Source organism: Paramisgurnus dabryanus, chromosome 1, assembly GCF_030506205.2.
Source record: "Paramisgurnus dabryanus chromosome 1, PD_genome_1.1, whole genome shotgun sequence".
Lineage (NCBI taxonomy): Eukaryota > Metazoa > Chordata > Actinopteri > Cypriniformes > Cobitidae > Paramisgurnus > Paramisgurnus dabryanus.
In genome coordinates, this window is record NC_133337.1 from 60,915,132 (window position 1) to 60,936,118 (window position 20,987).

Consider the following 20,987-nt stretch of genomic DNA (forward strand, 5'->3'; position numbering starts at 1 on the left):
ACGTGGATTACATTTGAAAACTTAGACAGTCTCAAAGATCAGATTTGAAATCTGAATCAGATTTATGTGCAATGTGAACAAAATGTTACTGCTTTATTGACATTTGTGATGATGATGTAATGTCAGTAGTTGTTCATCAACGTTGTTTATTTTGTGTTCAGGTGAGTTCATGGGTGACGTGGCTTATCCTGACTGCTGGCTCCATGGAGGAGAAGAGGGAGGTCTTCTCACACCTCGTACATGTGGCAAAGTGCTGTTGGGACATGGGCAACTACAACGCAGTCATGGAGTTCCTGGCAGGTCTCAGGTATGATGCCTTGAGAAGAAGAAACCTTTAAATGTAGATGTGTTTAGGAGGGACATTCCTGATGTGCTCATAAATAACTTTGAGTTTCACTATCAGGGCCGTGACTTATGGAGTTCACATGGGAGGAGTAATGAGGGACCCAGTATAACTCATATAATGTAATGCATCATAATAAAAATTTTTATTCAGAAATTGTGCTTCATGTGAACACAGGAATGACATGAAAAGACATGTTTTCTTCAAGAGAAATGCTAATCAATAAGCAATGAGAGTAAATCTAAAATGAAGAATGACAGATGAAGAAGTTATAATTTTACGAAAGAACATAAATAAAGTGTCTGAATGATCTCATCAAAACACTGAATAATAATAATAATAGAGATGTAAGAATATTTGTCAGATGCTCACCAAATGTTTTTTTCAGGTCTCGTAAAGTGTTGAAGATGTGGCAGTTCATGGACCAGGCAGACATTGAGATCATGCGTGGGCTAAAAGATGCCATGGCTCAGCACGAGTCGTCATCTGAATACAGGAAAGTGGTGAATCGTGCACTCAACATCCCTGGATGCAAAGTCGTTCCTTTCTGCGGTGTGTTTCTCAAGGAACTCAGTGAGGTTTTGGACGGCGCCGCCAGCATTATTGGTCTGCGTCCATCTTTTGATTCTCAAGATGATTCTGTTGAGGTGAGGAGGACTGAAGAGAGCAATGATGATAAACACCGGAAATTCAATCAGTGTGGTCAAACTTAATAACCTTTGATGGTTACAGTTATAATACTGAAATGATTTTTGGTGGCCACAGCATTAAATATCTTTATTATCAAGCGTTTTATATGGCTGCTGAAAAGTAGATATTGTCAATCTGATGACCATTAAATCAATTATAGAGGCTTTTAAAAGTCCCAGATCAAATGCTTTTCTTTATAGCTGTGTTTATTTTTACAGTTTCTCTCAGACTACAATGGCCAGCAGAATTTTCTGGATAGAGCCGGAAGCGATGGACTCCACAGCTCGGACAAAGAGACGACGGTCAGTAACATACTGCAGACCATTCGTAGCTGCAATCGAAGCCTGGAGTCCGAAGAGCCTGAGGAGAAACCTGGAGAAATCAACATTTGTCCCAAGAATTCCTTCAAAGAGAAGATCAAAAACCAGTGAGTGAAACTCAACAGGACATTTATAAACAGATTTATTCTAAAAGTCACATCAATAGAGAGTGTCTACAGGATTTTGTGCTTTTCCAGAAACAATCACTAGAGCTGATCTTTCTTTTATAAATCTGATAAAACTAAAGACTCTATGGAGAAATGAAGGATGTAATACTACTCCATAGGTACTCAAGATTAACATTAACATAACAGGGTGTGTTATGTGAGCTTTAAACTCGTGTCTATGCAATAGTTGCAGAGGTACAGGATTTTAGGATAAAGTTTTCCCTTAACCTGTTTCTGAGTCTCTTGAGATCTTATCTTCTCCATTAGGTTGTAAGGTTGACTGCGTACTTTGTGCTCTTTGACTGTGATGTTAAACATGCTTGAGAGCTATTGTTTATGTATGTTAATCTGTGTAGAGTAAATTAGAGATCTCAGGTTGTGTTGTAAAAGAGTTTAGGTTCTGTTAGTGCTCAAATCTGCGTCTGGTTTGTCATCTTCAGGAAGGGGCTCATGTTGGTTGTTAATATAGTGCCAGGAAGATCTCTGGAGAATATCAGCATCTGTCTCATACAGGCTTTGCCTCTGGTGTTCTCAGACCTTGACTTTCTTATGAATATCTTTGTGTATAACTTAAATTTTCTCATCAGTGTCTTAGAAACATATAATGTGTTACGCATCATGTTACTAAATGTATAAAATGAGCGCATGGTCAAGTTCAAGTTGATTTTTATTGTCATTTAGCTACATGTGAAAAGTTATAGACCAACACAGCTAACCTACTGAGAGAGCTAGTTTGACTGTACATACAGTTAAGTCCATAAATATTGTGACAGAGGCACATTTTGTGTTATTTAATCTAAATAACCAACATTTATTCCAGTTACAGTTATATACTTAACATTGGCTTAAAGTGCACAAAGAGTTTTTTTTTATGGGAAGGATAATGCACTATTATCTTATATGAATTATCATCCAGGATATTTTTTTGCTGAGCTCACATTTGTGTTATTTCTGTAGTCAGAATGGACCACATTGTTGATCTGGCCTTTTTTAATGGTTCTGCTATCTCTCTGATGGATTTGTGGTGTTTTTGAAACTACCTATGGTCTGTATGATTTGCAAGAAGATCTCTCTGAACCACATGATTTGGGATCAGAGCCACAGCTTCCAAAATGCAAATGCCACACTTAAAACCACATTTTACCATGCTTCACTTAACGTAGATAACAGGAGGTATTATTATAATGAGATCCCCTTCTTACATCACAAGGGGTGCAAAATTCAATGACTTATTTTTTTCACATACTTGCAGGGAATGGTTTACCAAAAGTTTAAACCAATATTCATCATATAACTGTAACTGGAATTTATTTCGATAAACAGCTAAAATAACACAAAATGTAACTCTGTTCCAATATTAATAGACCTAACTGTAAACTAAAAATAAAAAGTTACCTATACATAGACATTATAGAAATTTTAACTTTAACTAGCTATATAAAAAATAATCGATTCAAATGCATCACGTAATACTGGGTATAAGATTGTTCAAAGAAAGAGATTTTAAGTCAAGCAGCTAGCTGGGAAATAGTGCAGGAAAGTGCCGAGTGCACACTGAAAGAGTAAAGTGTTTTACTATAGGTGGTTTGTATGGCCCACTCACCTGTGTACCCACATCCTGTCCATCATTTCTCGAACATGCCTCTTTCTTCTGTTGATTTTAAGGAGATCTTCTGGTTCAGATTGTGTCGTGTAAGTTGCACTAACTGGTCAAGTGTCTTTTAACATGCAGTGTTTTAGTAAAGGTTTGATGTTTGCATGAAGTTTCTGTTTGTGAAACCATAGAGCAGACTTAACACCAGACCCAAACTTAGACAGATCCAGATCTGGGCGTTTTGTTGTGAGAACCACATTAACTGTATGACCTGAGATTAAAACATCAGTTTGGTTGCAGTGCAGGAATGACAGCATGTATGTAGACTTATGCATGTGTTCCCATTAGTATGGTTATGACGTGTGAGACACTGTGAGAAGTTTCTCATAATCACTGCTTCAGCTTTTGACGATATGCTTCATGTCATTTCTGTAGGTTTTTAGTGGGCGATCTCTCGGATTCAGAAGGAGACTCACTTGATCCGGTGAAGGACGTAGACCTGCAGACCACAGAGGAGGTGCGTGGACCGTTCACTCACGGTACGGAGCTCATACCGTGGTACGTGCTCTCGCTGCAGCCGGATCTCCATCAGTTCCTGCTCCAGGGAGCGACGGTCATCCGCTACGACCCGGAGAGTCACCTCACGGCCCGCTGCCTCCTCCGTCTGCAGCCCGATAATTGTTTCCTTACCTGGACCAAACCTTACAGCAGTTGCGTCCACTTGCCTATGGGCCAACCCGTGCACTGCGGACTGTCTGACGGTCTCATGGATCTTAATGTAGTGAAGGCCGTGTTCATGGGTCACCCCGCTGTGGATGTTAACTACGTTTGCCTACAACACAAACTGTGTAACATGAACGCCAGTGAAAATGCTCTCACGCTGCTGTATGGACTTCACACTACAGACAACAGACTGATTCACTTTGTTGCCCCCAAACACACGGCACGTATGATACACGAGGGCCTGCAGGAGCTGCTGGCAGCCATCAGAAAGATCAGACGCTTTCCTGACCAACGGCTGCAGTGGCTGCGCAAGCAGTATGTTAGCCTGTATCAGGTACACTTATGTTGTATTCATGTTGCAGAAGAGGTTTTAGGGTTTTTTATTTAATGAGAGTAAGATGAGCAGCTCTGTTAGAGATTCTTCATTCTGTTCTTTAAAACATTTCATACATGGGGGTTGTTGATATATTAGAAAAAAAATTTCCAGAGTACATTTCATTTTCATATTCTGTTATTTTTTAATTAAACAATTGCTTTTAAAATTTAAAGATGGTAGTGGTTGAAATTGTGGGGTACTTTAGTTTAGTTTAGATGGTAGCGGTCTAACAATAGCATTGTATGCGCACTATTCATTCTAAATGTCCACCGTACAGACACATCTGAGGAGCTGTTCGGTACTGAAACCATCATTTAACGTCATTTCTTTCTTGCATAGAAGTTTAAAATAGTTCAGTAAAAAATAGCCTATTTTCCGGATTATAAGTCACTCCGGAGTATAGGCGCATCAGTCAAAACTGTGTTTTGAAGAGGAGAAAACATAAAGTCGCACTGGACTATACATCGCATTTATTTAGAAAATGATTTCACAAAATCCAAGCCGAAGAGCAGACGTTTAATCCGGAAAGGCAAGTTATTCAACTAAATAATAGCACAGAACAGCAGCCTGAATAGGTGTGCGTACATGTTAAAGTAACATAAACAGTAGGGCTGGGTATCGATTCAGATGTTCCAGATCGATTCGATTTCGATTCACAAGCTATCAAATCGATTTGATTATGATTCTCGATTAAATTTTCGATTCTGGTTCTCAGGTAGGTTTTAATACTCGATTCTCGATTCAGCTCAATGAATATAGATTTAATACAAATACTATATTAATAAAAATGAACAGTGAAAAGCAGTTTACAAGTGGGTAATTAATAAAAAGAAATTAAAAGCCACAACACGTCTTCCTTGCGAAATCTAAAATGCTTCCATACCACTTACTTTTTATGTGAAGGTAGCATCAACGTCGCAAAAAAGAGTGTGACATCTAGTGAAGAAGACTAGTAATTTGATTAACGTTAATCTTAAAAATCGCGAAAAAAAATATGGGGAAAAAAAAATAGATTCTGCTCTTTGAGAATCGATTCTGAATCGACCACGTTTTAAAAAACGATTAATCGAAAAATCCCATCTCATTGCCCAGCCCTAGATACACAGCATACAGAACATACCTGGGAGGTTGTATAAGCTAAATTAACACGACAAGCCAAATCAAGTTCGAAAAGGTCCCGAAGTCATTCCGCATCACTAAATCCATTGAATTACATAAATACAAGAGCAGCATAGAGTGGACTCTTGTGGCTGTAGACAGTAATGGTTTCTCTTGGTTCATATGAAATAATTTTGATGTATAAGTCGCACCTGACTATAAGTTCCAGTACCTGCCAAACTATGAAAATAGTGAGATTTATAGTCCGGAAAAAACTGTAATCAGTTGTATAGGAATTATATAGCAAGTAGGGCTATATTATGGTTTTCATTTGTGTCATATTTATAATTTTAAGTGATATGACCTATTTAATTCATTTTTCAACATTGACAGTAAAATATGTTGGTTACACTTTATAATAAGGGTCCATGAATCATAATGAACTAAGACATGGGTCTTCAACCGGGGGTACGCGGCCCACATGGGGTCTGCTAAATTATGTTTAATCACAAGCTAATTTATGTTAAAACGTACAAGATACGTACACAACTTTACATGTTCCCTTTAAGTTGCGCACATGTGCTGCCACATAGTAACAGAAGGCAAGTTCAGTGCAATTTTAGCCTGCATACAAAAACATAATATCTGAAGACCTTAAAGGAATAGTCCATTTTCTTAAAAGAAAAATCCAGATTATTTACTCACCACCATGTCATCCAAAATGTTGATGTCTTTCTCTGTTCATTACAGAAGAAATTATGTTTTTTGAGGAAAACATTGCAGGATTTTTCTCATTTTAATGGAGAAAAACGGAGTTTCAAAGGACTATAAACAATCCCAAACGAGGCATAAGTGTCTTATCTAGCGAAACGATTGTCATTTTTGAAAATAAAAATAACAAATATACACTTTTAAACCACAACTTTTCGTCTAGGTCCGGTCCAGCGCGACCTAACGTAAATGCGTAGTGACGTAGGGAGGTCACGTGTTACATATATAAAACGCACATTTGCGGACTCTTGTAAACAATAAACTGACACAAAGACATTAATTAGTATCAGTTGACATACAACAATGTAGGAACGGTCCTCTTTCAACACACTTGTAAACACTGGGGTGAAGTTTCGCGTTTGTCCTCTGTAACCTCTTGACGTCATGACGTATTGCGTGGGGTCACGCTGGCGCATCACGACCGGATCTAGACGAGAATTTGTGGTTTAAAAGTGTATATTTGTTATTTTTCTTGTCAAAAATGACAATCGTTTTGCTAGATAAGACGCTTATGCCTCGTTTGGGATCGTTTAGAGTCCTTTGAAAACTCAGTTGAAAAAAACTGTTTAGTGTTGAGTTAAGTGGTGGTGTCCATTAAAGTCTATTAAAATGATAAAAATCCTGCAATGTTTTCCTCAAAAAACATAATTTCTTCTGGACTGAACAAAGAAAGACATCAACATTTTGGATGACATGGTGGTGAGTAAATTATCTGGTTTTTTCTTTTAAGAAAATTGACTATTCCTTTAAACACCCACTCAGGAGCCAGCAGTAGTGACAGAAAAAGCATTATAAAACAGGTAAATCATAGGCACGTTTATCTTTCTTTCAGAATGTAATTTTAGAATCAGTGCGACTGTGTTCTCATCTATATTTGTGAACTTGGACGGCTGTTTCAAGCTGTTCAAATTTGTTATTGCTAAGCACTAATTTGACAGGCAAATAACACAAGAAAAAAACACTAGATTTAATTCACCATCCCTCTTCGAGGACTTGAATTGATAAACAGTAGACTCTAGTGTACGTGTAAATAATCTTTGTTATTAACTTGAAAATATTTTTTATTTTAGACGTTTATACTTGAGGACTTATGCTTAAATGTTCTCTCATTATAACATGTTAAGCATATCTCTGCTAATTTCAAGTTAAAGCTAAAACTTCTTTACAGCTTTCACTGTTGCGTGATGTTATGATCTATGTAATGTTTATTACTATAAAAGCTCTTTATTTTTCCAGGAGGACAGTAAATTTGAAGGACCCACACTGGCCCAGGCCATCGAGTTGTTTGGCGGTCGGCGCTGGAACATGAGCACTGGTGGTCCTGGATCTGTCAGCAAGAGTGCAGAGAAGAACTCAGTCCAGAAGAGCAGTCCACTGGGTATCAACTCCAACATGAAGAAGAAGAAAAAAGGCTTAGTGAGGGTGAGCAGAGGAAGACCTCCAAATAACACATGCTCATCTGACACCACCTTTTACTGACCCATCTTCTGTTTACAGGGAGACAGTGGAGAAGGAACTGACGATGAGATGATCTCACGAAAAACCAGGAGCTGTAAAGACTCTTTGGGGAGGAGAGACTCCGATACATTAGAAAATGTGGAGCAGCAGGAAGCTGGTGAGGAATACTGAACTATCTGTTTTGGTTTTAAATGTTATTGTAGATATGAAGAGATTATGTGATGTACAGTATGAAGAAATCTGACTGTATGGTGAAATCTGTTCTGTGATGTTTCAGTGGAGGACTGCAGCTCTTTTCCTGGACCCTTATCCTTATCTAACAGTAAAGTCCAGTCTCCTGGATCTTCCCTGTCCAACTCCTCCTCATCTTCATCTTCATCTGGCTCCTTCAGCACCTCCACCCCACCACACCCCCATTCTTCCCCTATTCTGCCCTGCAGCTCTAAAGGGCAACCAGGGTAAGGCATCATTTGCACACTCTATGATAATATCATACAATAACACACAGACAGACATAGACGTGGGAGCTACTGTACTGTATGTAAAGACCATAAATATTGAAAACTTATATATGAGCTTCAGCTTGGCATACACTGGACATTCTCTCAACTAACATGATGAGGAAAATCCATCGTTGAAGATGATTGTCCTCCATTATCTGGTCCATCTTATTGATTTAAAACATATTTTTACTTAAATTATAATATAGGGGTGTCCTACGATCATGTTTTTTGTGCCCCTGTTTCAAAACATTTTATTTTGAGTATTGGCCAATACAGAGTCCTGATCTGTTGCGTGTTTTCCTAGCGCTAAATGTGCACACATTAAGTACATTAAGGTTATTTAAATCATCCCAGTGTATTTACTTGACAAATAATTAACTCTGCAATGCATTAAGAAAAAAGTGCATGAATCCAACCTTGTTCCCTTCAGTTTCTTATTTATTTTTTTACTAAATAAATTAATAAAATAAATATACTGTATTGGGATGAAACATAAAACCGATTTCGATCTGTTTAAAAATGCCTTGATATTAGCCCTAATAGTGATCGCTGTAATCAGCTCGGGACATCCCTATTAAAATGTTGGAGACAATTTATATTGACAACAAAACAAATTTTTAACATTTACACAAACCTTTGTTTGTGATACCTCAGAAAAATTTGTTATTAACCACCCAGACAAATTCGAATGATAAAAGCGGCAAGTAAATAAAATAAATTATGAAAACTGTTGACTGGTTGTGTATGAATCATTCATATTTTAACAACAGTAGATGTGAATAAGCAAAGTTTTGATGGTGTTTGGTGGTGGTTTGGTTTAGGACCTGGAGCAGTCGCAGCTGGCACGGCCGAGGGAAAAGCTGCTTCAGGGGTTTCCAAGATCTCATGATCTCTGACAGCATCATGAACTTTGTGGAGTTTGTGGAGCTCTTCAAGTCTTTTAGGTAGAACATACACATCCTCGAACTGTTTCAATATGTTTTAAACAAGGATGATTGTAAAGTTTCCTCTCGTCGGTTGTGTGTCCAGCATTCGGAGTCGTAAGGACCTGAAGGAGCTGTTCGACACATACGCCGTCCCATGTGGTCGTTCTGGTCCTGATTCTGTCCCTCTCTACACCACACTGAGGATTGATGACAAACTTACAGGACATCAGCCAGATCTCGGTGTGCATTTGTCATCTGAACATTTGAATGTAACTGACGGGTGGCAAGAAGATTTTACTAAATGCATCTCTTTACAGATCTGCTGACCCGCAACGGTTCTGATCTGGGTCTGTTCATCCGGACACGCCAGCAGATGTCTGACAACCAGAAGCAAATCTCAGACGCTATCGCTGCCGCTAGCATAGTGACCAATGGCACTGGAGTGGAGAACTCTTCACTGGGAGTACTGGGACTGACCATTTCTCAGCTCAATGACTTCTTGGTCAACTGTCAGGGAGAACATCTGACCTATGATGAGATCCTCAGCATCATACAGGTGAGCGAACCAACTGCCTGTCTTTTTGTCTGTGCTTCCAAACTTATAAAGCTGCAATCTGTAGTTTTGGCCTCCCTATCGCCATCTCTGTTTGAAATGTAAAATTGCAGTTATTTGCTGAGTAATTTTCTGTAGGTGCGTCACATCACTACAGATAAATCTGATGTCTGAGATCACAGAATCAGATCTGTCTTTGATCACAGCATTCGATCAGATCTACATGATGTAAGTCATATGTGACCCGTGCTGGCAAAATGAGTCAGGATGTGCACAGTGTTATATTTTGAGAAAATTACAGTGTTTTTTGAATTTGCATGCATTTAAACCTGTTGTCCGGGACTTAAAAAACAGTGATAGGATGCTTAAAATGTGCATCTTATTGGCTCTTTAATAGAGAATGTCAAAATATAAATAACTCATTTTTGAAAATTTGCTCATTCCCACTCAATATTCCAGAACAGGTCACAAATGTCTGAAAAATGGCATTAACTAATATTGCATATTTCTTGTAATAAAAACTTTTGCAGTTGTTTACATGTCACTGAATATGTAAATATGCTGTTCTCGTTTCATTTACCCAGCGGGTAACCAGCAGATGTCCTCAAGACGCTGCATTTCGCGTACTCTAAAAAGTGAATCTAATAGTTTGTGTAATCTAATATATAAAATTTTGGCATAGTTAATGTGGTAGGAAGAAAAGGTTTTTCGTAGACCTCAGCAATGAGCTTCTCCACAGTGTCATCTGTCTTTTCAAATGTGCGTCCACTTGAAGTTCAAATACTTTTGATTGGTTATCAATGGTTAATCGTTCATCAGGTGGGAAAAGAAACATGTAGCAAGTGATCCTGTTGGGATCATTGTATCTTTATTGTTTTAGTTGTGGTGTGAACTCCGCTATTCTTTTTCATATAAAATGTTTTTTAAAACTATATCTTTAAAGGTATAGTTCGGCCAAAAATGATATTAAACCCATGATTTACTCACCCCCAAGCTGTCCGAGTTGCATATGTCCATCGTTTTTCAGACAAACACATTTTCTGATATTTTATAAAATGTTTTAGATCAGGACCTTCAAGTCCAAAAAAAGTGCGTCCATCCTTCACAAATTAAATCCAAACGGCTCCAGGATGATAAACAAAGGTCTTCTGAGGGTAATCCGCGCAGTGTTGTTGTAGAAATATCCATATTTAAAACTTTATTAACGAAAATAACTACCTTCCGGTAGCGCAGCCATCTTAGCTTCCTCTGAATTCAGGAGAGAGTATTAGCGATATAGTGTACGCACTTTTCTTAGTGACGTATGACAAATTCGGAGGGCGGGGGCACAGAGCAGCAGCAGAGTAACCTCCGTAAGCTCTCATGCTGAATGCGGACACGACTAAGATGGCGGCGCTACCGGAAGGTATTTATTTTCGTTAATAAAGTTTTAAATATGGATATTTCTACAACAACACCGCGCGGATTACCCTCAGAAGACCTTTGTTTATCATCCTGGAGCCGTTTGGATTTAATTTGTGAAGGATTGATGCACTTTTTTTGGACTTGAAGGTCGTGGACTATGGGTGGACCCCATAACATTACATTTAATCAACTGAAAGATCTAAAACATTTTATAAAATATCCGAAAATGTGTTTGTCTGAAAAACGATGGACATATACAACTCGGACAGCTTGGGGGGTGAGTAAATCATGGGTTTAATATGATTTTTGGCCGAACTATTCCTTTAATAGTGATTGTTATAATGTGAACAGCCCTTTACTGTCAGAGAAGAAAATCATATAAAACCTCTGGCATAATCTTAAGTTCTCATTGTTGGGTAAGAATTTACTGTTAGCAACACTTATAACGGATTCTCTCTTTACCAATCATTGATTGACAGTTTGATATTAAGAGTCTCACCAGTTCATAAATCATGAGACATTGACTGATACGCATACAAGTGTAATAACATTTCATTTGGTTTTGTTTCCTCAGAAATTTGAGCCTTCTTCAAGCATGCGTCAGATGGGTTGGATGTCCTTTGAAGGATTTGCCAGGTTTGGTTTTATTAAAACATGCTTGACAAAATAATGTGGACCAGCAATTTCTCAAATACTGCTTTGGCAGATGATCTTACCAATAATCTGCAGTATTGATTTAATCTCTGCTATATCACAAAGAAATCCATCTTTAAAGAGAAACATTTGACTCTGCAAGGTTTCTATTGGACAAGGACAACTTTGCCTGTCGAAATGAAGAGTGTCAAGTGAATCTGGAAGAGCTTCAGCATCCGCTGTCATACTATTACATCGAGTCGTCTCATAACACGTATCTGACAGGTCATCAACTGAAGGGTGAATCTTCTGTGGAGCTCTACAGTCAGGTACATCTCTGTTTATACTGACTGTGATCCAAACCAAAACAATTTATAAATATACCTGATGATCAGTGTAACACTCAAGTGCTCTTCAGAGATGACTTATGACTATAGTGGATGTCTGTGGATCTGTTATAGGTGTTACTGCAGGGCTGTCGAAGTGTTGAGCTGGACTGTTGGGATGGAGATGACGGCATGCCTGTTATTTACCATGGACATACTCTTACGACTAAGATTCCCTTCAAGGTTTGTTTAGAAATCGACAGAGATTAACTCTTTCGCTAGCAAGCGCCAGAATTTTTTATGATTTTCACAAAAGTTTCATGTCTTCCAGAAAATTTTCTTCTTAAAATATATTTAAAAATATAATGTAAGAACAAACCCTCTGCTTTAAAAAAAATTCTGCATATCTTTATATGTCCTCTTTTTATCACCTCTCAAATGTGGGTAGGTTACTTTAAAAGTGCTGAGGTTGCATTTTTGTAAAAAACTTTTGTTAAAGATCAGATTCAGAATGATGATCACAACATACACAGAGAGTTTACTATTTGGCCTTAGTGTATGCTTCAGTGTTTTATAAGTTGGGTTACTGCACCACCTGCTGGATAATAGCAGAAATATGGATTGCAGTAAAAACTAATCATTGGCAGGGAAGCTCTTTAACATGACAACGATGTAGTGAAAAACTAAAAGTTTTTCCTTTGCGTTTATGAAAAATTTCATGTACACGACAATGCTGTCAAAAATTTCAACATTAACATAGATCCCCAAAGACGACTAAATCGGCTGTATTACGTATGCCAGGCCAGTAGATAGAGATGTTACTTTGTTAAGAAACACTACACGTCTGCACACATACGCATTCAACTACAGAGCAATAAATACAAGCAATCAAGATGGCAAAAGCATTGACAAGTTTTGTTTTGACAGATGATGAGGTAGATTTATTACTTCAAGAGACCCTGGAATTTTAAGTGTCAAAATTTTGTAAAAACTGTTGGAGAAGCATCAATAAACTCAGTATCTTGAGCAGCACAAACATAGACCGCCATTGTTGTTTTGGATAAATCCTAACATATACTTTTTTCTACAACTGTCTTGTGCGTGCATGTGTCGAGACAGCTTTTAAAATATATTCAACCACATACACAGTAAAAATGATTTCTTATTCATATGATTACTCTACCAGGCCATCAGGACAACACTGATTCAAGTCATTTACAGGACATTCACAAATTCAGGATAGTTTAAGAAAAGTAGCGGATCCACCATTGCAAACGAAGTTTAGAACAAACATGAAGAAAACAAAGAACAGGGATCAAACATTACAGTGAAGGAAATGCTCCTTAGCTTTCTGTTCTTGGAAGAAAATGAAAATTAAAGAAAAAAAGATGATGATGTGTGCTAACACTGTCTATTGCCACCATGTATGTTGTTTATGTTGTTCTCACGCATGCGCTGATTCTCAAAAAGTGTGATGCATGCGGAAGGGGTGTGCAGACAACAGTGCAGCGGACCCTCCTGATGATGATAATTGCATACGGCCCAAGTATACTTTGGGCATTATACTCACGCATGTGTATAGACTGAATTAACACATGCTCAAGACATCACCGTTATCACAGATTCATGTTTATGTAGAGACGACGACTCAACAAGGCATAGTTATTAAAAACTTGCACTCTAAAAACCCGTCTTCAGAACCCAAAACTCAGTCGATGTGTAAACGAACAGCCAAACCTTATGAAACGCTTCTGTTTACGTTGGAAATCATTGTTGTGTAAAACAGCCCGTTAACATTAATGATTTCAACATAACATTACATTCAGTTTGATTTCAGAGTTCCCACAGGTCATGGAATTTCTTTTGTCGCTTTAAATTTTTGTTCAAAATGTAATCCGCTTATTAAGTATTAAGTTGTGACGTTAGGGATGCCGTTTCCAGATCCAATCCTCCACTAATTTCAAGTGAGACTACGATCTTAACAGCCGTGTATTGGCATTATTTATTCACTTCACACATTTAAGCATTTTTTTATAAACTCGCGGTGTACACTACATTATCCAGTTGATGCCGTCTCAGACATAGGTCATGAAAATTCAGATTCCCTTTCAATACGGTTCACTTTGCATTGCGTCAGTTAGCTGACGCTATGGGGGAAACTCCTGTTTACTCCGCAATTAAAGCCTATTGGTTAACGTCTGTACAAAGTACAGACCAATGACGTTTGAACCCTCGCGCGGGATGCAGACGTCCTTATATAAGCGGGTCAAGCGTCAAGAGCTCATTTATTTTCTACCTAAGCGTTTTTTTGTCAGTGAAAGCCAGGAAATTTTACGTTTGGCTTACTGTACATTCGGCTTATGAAATCTGCAAATCTATCTATAATAATCTAATCTATTTATAATTAGAATAAAAAAAAAATTAAATTCAATAACTAGTTTAGAAACAGTAGATGTGTGTTTTTATATAATGTGTGTGTTCATGTTGTTCTTGTCTATAGGATGTTGTTGAAGCCATCAATCGCACAGCCTTTGTAAACTCAGATATGCCTGTGATTCTGTCCATTGAAAACCACTGCTCCCTACCACAGCAACGCAAAATGGCTGAGATTTTTAAGGTATCTTTGTCTTCATACTGGTGGATTGTGACCCAAATACAAGTTTTGAAAATCAAGTGTGATCATTGATGTGATGTGAGCACAACCAGCCTTAATTTGTGCAAACTTTAATTTTAATGTGTTTGATTACACCGTGTTTATATTTGTACAATAAATAAAGGGCCTTTATCTGTTTGTTTGGTGCGAATCCATGACTTGCGTGGGGTTTATCTTGCTTACTTGTTGCATCCATCAGACGGTGTTTGGAGAGAAGCTGGTTACTAAGTTCCTATTTGAAAGTGATTTCGCGGATGAGCCTCGTCTCCCATCACCTCTGCAGCTCCGCAGGAAAATCCTACTGAAAAACAAGAAACTGAAAGCCCATCAGGCTCCAGTGGACATCCTCAAACAGAAGGTACATCTTCATACGCTTATTTATTAACTTACAGACAATACAGGTGCAGTTCACACCAGATGATTTATCTGTGTTTTTTTATTCATAAAGGCACATCAGCTGGCTCATATGCAGGCACAGGCCAACAACAGCACAGTCACAGGACATAATGACGAAGAAGAAGAGGAAGAAGATGAATACGATTATGATTACGAGTCGTTGTCTGATGGTAAAGTGTTTTTCATGTAACTTTATTTAGGGATGAGATTGGTAATTAGTTCTCGTGTTACTATTAAAACATCTCTGTTTGTTTGAGCTTCCTGACTAACCTGACAAAGAAACATTGGTTTAACCAATGATATGAGTTGTCTGTTATATTACCAGTGGCAGATGGCTGGCATCACCATGTTCAAACTATATCATCATCTGTTGTGTTCACTAAAACTTTCAGGATCTTTCAATCTGTTCACACATGATGACTCCTCCCTCTCTTCTTCTCTCTCTTCTTCTTTATTCTGTTGTCTGTCTATCATGTAGCTGATGTCCTCAGTGCATCTACTACTTCTTATGGCCAGGAAGGTAAAAAAGTGTGTTTGTTTACTTGTACAGCTATCTTTGTGGGAACCAATTTATAGTTAGACAAACAGAATGAGGACAAAGAGAGTAAAATTAGGACATTTTGGCAGGTCCTCACTTTCTGCTGGTCACATACGTCCACATGATACAATTCCGCAGGTCAGAGTTCACCAGAATTGAACTGCTATGCAGAAAAATGTGACACAAGCTTGTGTTTTTCAGTCGGATGCATTCGCATGCAAATATCTGAAAGTCAGCAGAACAGGGAGTGTTGTGTGACCGCCCCTTTAGATACTTCGTTGTGATGGTTGGGGTTAGGGGATAAGGATTGCTTCATGTCTGTGAGTGTCCTCACAAAGATAGCTGTGCAGACGTGTGTGTGTGTATGTATGTGTGTGCGTTTGCTATGATATTTTATTCAATAGCTTGTGTTTGATTGTAATGAAATATATTATATTATAATGAGGAGGTGAACCCTGCTAAAATAACAGCATAGACCAGCATGATTGCCATGCTGGTTTGTTGCTGGTTTATCTGGTAGTCACCAGCATACCAGCACCAAAACACAACATATGCTGGTCTTGCTGGTATGACCAGCATGGGATGCTGGTTTGGTGCTTGTTTAGCTGGTGCAGGTGCTTGTGCCGGTGCTGGTTTGTTGGTGGTTTAGTTGGTAGTGTAAGGAGTCCAAATATGACCCCATCCATCCGTTTGGCCCAACGACGGAATCCAAACGGCATGGCCGGTTTATAGCGCATTCGGTCTTTTCCGGTGCTTCCGGTTTTAACATTACGCAACTTAATATCTGACTCCAAAGATATGAAACGTATTGTAATATGAATCAAATTGATGTAAATATAGAATTTGGATAAACGTTTGATCATTCTATTTAACTCATGTTAACATTGAACTCATTCATTCGATTACCCATGTCGTATCGGTCCACATCGGCCGTTATGCAGATTCCGAACACATATTTGACCGTACTAGAAGTTATGACTAACACAATTTAACAATGCCGCTCCCGCAATCTCTTGCTAAATGTCCCAAAATAGCCTCATGCAATCGTTTGTATACAACTTAGTACAAAATTCACACTATAACCAGAGGTTCGGGCTTAGCACCATCTAGCCGAATATAGTTAAATCATATTACTATATACAACTTAATTATAGCAGAAATCATGACCAGCGGTTATGACTTATCACTCCGATAGCCCACATACAAATACGATTACCCAACAACTTAGTGAAAGTTAAATAATTAATCTACCATGCAATAACTAGAGGTTCATGACTAAAGCAATTTTAACAATACCGCTTCATGTGTACGGACTCTCATTAAAACGTATCCATATAGCCTCACACAATATGTTATATACAACTTAATTCAAAGCCTTACAATGATCAGAGGTTCGGGCATAGCACCGTCTAGCCGAATATAGTTAAATCATATTACTATATACAACTTAATCAAAGTAAAGGCAATGATTAGCGGTTATGACTCATCACCCTGATGGCCCACATATAAACACGACTGCGTAACAGCTTAGTTAGAGGTAGAACTTAATTAACATGAATTAACCCCGATCAAAGATATGTGGTAACAAAGGATATCGTAATACTTTATAGTAACTTAGAAGAGTCAATAATACAGAGGAAATTAGAATGAATGCAAACGTAACAATTTATTAACCAGGTAGGTAAAACATAATTCAGAAGCCAATTTACATTCCAATTCAAATACGAAACAAACGAAAAACCATTGCATACCTGGTAAGGAGATGAAGATCTGGTAACAGATTCCTCAAAATAAAATAAAATAAAATACATGATGCTATATCAAGGATACAGCATCATGGGGGTGCATTTCTAGATATCGAAAGTCCCGCCTGAGTCTTCTACACATCTCCTTAAATAACCAGAGAACAAAGCATATAGGAGTTTGGTACCGATTGGTTGTTCTAAAAATCAGGGGTGTAGCCTAATATACATACAGTGGGTGATTGGTCAACATGTCTAAGTTAGGAGTTGTCTCCCAACATTAGGTTAAGTTTACTTATTTATTGTCACAGATTAACATTGAATCCTGTTGTCATATTAATAAACCCAAATGTACCACTTGCAATAAAACACTTCATATAACACCAAACAAGACCAGTTTCAGATACGTGTTTGCAGAATGTAGCATTCCATATACAGTTGGCTTGAGAACATGAGGAGAGGGGGATGAGAAAGTGTGGTAGGGTGTCCCACAACATGGGGTAACTGTCTTGGGAGGTAGATGTGAATTCTTTGAGAAAGGTTTCAGATGATAATTCAACAGGAATTAGGAAGCGATTCCCTGTGGATTCAGCCATTTGCTGCTGGCTTCAGGAAATACCTTTTGTCAGGGTTTGGCACCACCTTACAGTAGTCACCCGCATGCCAGCACCAAAACACAACATATGGTGCTGGTTTGTTGCTGGATCAGTGCTGGTTTAGCTCGTGCTGGGCCGTTGCTGGTTCGTTGCTGGTTTAGTTGGTGGTCATCAGAAAACCAGCACCAAACACAACATCTGGTCTTGCTGGTATACTGTATTTTTCAGCAGGGAAGTCTATATGAGTTTTCAGTCTCAAATTTGTCCTTTGATTTCCATGCTCTTGTTGTTTTGGAACGCTTCGACCCTGCTCGTGGCACTGCTCATCGGTGGGGAAAAACAAAGCCATCTGCTTTCTCAGGCCCTGTGCTGCTCTCTCTTTAAAGAGACTTTGTTGTTTCCCATACAAACATCTCAAGAGACACGACTATGAATTTTGAAGTGAAGTCCATTCACTCGACCTGCTACTGTTACCTTCAAATCTGATCAAACTGATGTGTGGACCTCCATTTAAACTCATGAATCATCTGTAGTTTTAAGTTCACACTGAATAATGACAAGAGTGCTGACATGCGTTTTCATGATAGCTTTTTGTGTCTAAATTAGGGGTGACCCCGAATAGTCAAAGATTCGATGCTTTGATTGAGATCAGTAGCCAAATTAGGCTTCTCCTCAGACGTGTAATGAAATGAGGATCATCCAATTTTGGCTGTATAAGGGTGCACATTATCTGATTTCACATATAAAACTTTCTCCCATTATGTTAATAGCCTATTTTCATTATGATAATACTATGCAAATAATTTTTGAAAAAGTAGCTTTTATAATACATATTTTTAAAGTGCCTTAATAAATCCAACAACCCTCATGAGAGGGCAACACGTCCGTTAAAGGAAGCGGTGTCCCGGTTAATAAACCATTGCAAAGCAGTTGTCTCTTTGTTTCTGCAGGTAATAACACAAAGTTGGCAATTCTGGCTATACTTTTGTTATTTTATTCATTATTTTATTTATAATTTATAGATCACTCTGGATTATCTGATTTTAATATTGTTACTTGTGTTTTGTTCCCCTGTACTTCAGGCATTTTGCTTACATTGCTTACATGACTTAATTTAGTTTTTAGTTTTTATTTATTATAAAGGTTAATTCTGATCTAGTTTAATTCTGTAAATTTTGGATTGCTTTTCGTTGTATCGATGTTGCACTGTTGCGTGCTGACACATACAGTTTAGCCGAACGTGCTAGGTGCTTTTTTGACAGGTTTAAGTTTTAAAATGTATTTAAAACAGGGTGGTTATCTTGTCGAAAATTGACCTACAAAACGGGTAGCTAATGATAAAGTAAGAGGTTCCTGAAAAAAATATAAGAATCATTAGGTGTTTCTGTACCTAAAGTGAATACAGAGATATTCAAAGTCACAGTAAGCAAGCAGGTATTTCCGTGCAAAATAATAAAGCGTAGTATCATTAATTTCAGTATTTTTACGTTTAAGGAATTGTATATAAAGCTTAGTTTTAATTATTAACACTAACAATCACAAACTATATGTCATTTGTCATTTTTTTATAATAAATATTGTGACACGCTAAATCTCAAAATTAAAGCAGATCGCTGAACTTAGCCGAGGCTTCCCATTCAAGGAAGTTTAGTTATTGAAAATGTTTTTCTTATCTTTGTGTGATGTTCTGTACATCATGGCTTTAAAATTTAATGAGGAATCATGTAACAAATGTTTATACTGCCTTTCATTTTAACTTAAAAAGGATAAAAATGCATTGTCAGTTTCGTCTGCGTTCATTACTTGTAAGGCAGTTGTGGTCACTTTATCAGGAAGTTGTTTCTGTGTGCTGCTTGTGAAAGAAAACTTACCCATTTGTTGACATAGATGTTTAGACTATCATTCGACTGGCAAGATTCCACAATTCTGATTCAAATATGTAAATCCGTAGTCGGGGACACCCCTAATCTAAATATTACTTGCGTATCTTTTTCAGCATGTGCTTGGGGAAGTGCTCGTTCACTGGCTAAAATGTGTTTTGATTTTGGACAGAACAAGGGAATGTTCATTGGGTTTTGCTGTAAAGTTATTTCTTTTTGCAGACAATATTCTGGATGACAAACCCGAGAGCAGGTCATCCACTGAGAAACTTCAGTATGAATCTAATGATGACATGCCCAGACGCTTTAAGAAAGCTGGAAGCAAAGGAAAGGTCCGGAAATAACAAACCTTTGAGTTGCTTTGTATGTTGAATACAAACTGAATGATCTTTGATGTTGCTTATATGCTGTAGATGTTTGACATGGAGCTTGGAGAGGAGTTTTATCTTCCTCAGAATGAGAAAGAGAGCAGACAGATCGCTCAAGAGCTTTCAGATCTCATCATCTACTGTCAGGCCGTCAAATTTCCAGGTATCTGTTGTTTCATCTCATTATCACACCAGCTCAAAACTGTGACTTGTTTGGCAATGTAATCTGGAGGAATTTTTCTATATATCAGCTAATGTATATTAGTTCGGCATTTCATAGCATTTAGTATGTCTCACTTTTGCACTTTTTTTGCACAAAACCTGATTTGAAGCCTTTCCTAAACCCATTATTTTATTGAACTTATTTTAGTGTATTATTCACATTAACTCTTTCCCTGCCATTTGATGAGTTATCTCGCCAATTAACTCTTTCACCGCCAGCGTTTTTAAAAAAAGTTGCCAGCCAGCGCCAGCGTTTTTCATGATTTTCACCAAAGTTTAATGCCTTCCAGAAAATGTTCTTCTTTAAATAAATAAACATACAATATACCAAATGAAAGAACAGACCCTCTGCTTTCAAACAAAAAAACCGTTTCATCCTACCTTTAGTGGTTCTTTTGCAATCAGCTTTTGAATATGGGTAGGTTTTTGCAAAAACACCATATTTTGAGCAAAAAGCAAAAATAATTCCATATTTGTGACGGACTTTTCATAGAGATCCCACTCAGAGCGATCTTTAAAACAGACACGGACATGCAGCAGCTTGCCATAGGGCAATACCTCCGGTTTTAAAAAGTTGCGGAAGGGCGCCACCTGGTGGATAATAGCGGTATTGCGGAAAGACGGAAAATCTCGTCATTGGCGGGGAAGCGTTTTCTCTTAATTGACGAGATATCTCGTCAATGGCGGGGAAAGAGTTAAGAGAAAAT

The 20,987-nt window shown here is 37.9% G+C and overlaps 1 protein-coding gene across 9 annotated transcripts in view; it reads left to right on the forward strand.

Annotated features, from left to right (window-relative positions):
* Window positions 1-20,987, forward strand: part of plce1 (phospholipase C, epsilon 1) — a 101,098-nt gene that overhangs the window by 66,183 nt on the left and 13,928 nt on the right. For 5 of the 9 annotated variants that reach the window (XM_065242727.2, XM_065242732.2, XM_065242734.2 and 2 more), the window contains 20 exons: window positions 162-307; window positions 732-990; window positions 1,252-1,460; window positions 3,186-3,212; window positions 3,550-4,171; window positions 7,319-7,504; window positions 7,580-7,697; window positions 7,818-7,998; window positions 8,865-8,987; window positions 9,073-9,209; window positions 9,287-9,525; window positions 11,501-11,562; window positions 11,723-11,888; window positions 12,021-12,128; window positions 14,386-14,502; window positions 14,738-14,896; window positions 14,987-15,104; window positions 15,413-15,454; window positions 19,913-20,022; window positions 20,104-20,221. In XM_065242727.2, coding sequence (XP_065098799.1) covers window positions 162-307; window positions 732-990; window positions 1,252-1,460; window positions 3,186-3,212; window positions 3,550-4,171; window positions 7,319-7,504; window positions 7,580-7,697; window positions 7,818-7,998; window positions 8,865-8,987; window positions 9,073-9,209; window positions 9,287-9,525; window positions 11,501-11,562; window positions 11,723-11,888; window positions 12,021-12,128; window positions 14,386-14,502; window positions 14,738-14,896; window positions 14,987-15,104; window positions 15,413-15,454; window positions 19,913-20,022; window positions 20,104-20,221 — 3,247 coding nt within the window. The remainder of the gene's footprint in view (window positions 1-161; window positions 308-731; window positions 991-1,251; window positions 1,461-3,185; window positions 3,213-3,549; window positions 4,172-7,318; window positions 7,505-7,579; window positions 7,698-7,817; window positions 7,999-8,864; window positions 8,988-9,072; window positions 9,210-9,286; window positions 9,526-11,500; window positions 11,563-11,722; window positions 11,889-12,020; window positions 12,129-14,385; window positions 14,503-14,737; window positions 14,897-14,986; window positions 15,105-15,412; window positions 15,455-19,912; window positions 20,023-20,103; window positions 20,222-20,987) is intronic. The other 4 variants (XM_065242731.2, XM_065242733.2, XM_065242728.2 and 1 more) reach the window with 3 other exon arrangements.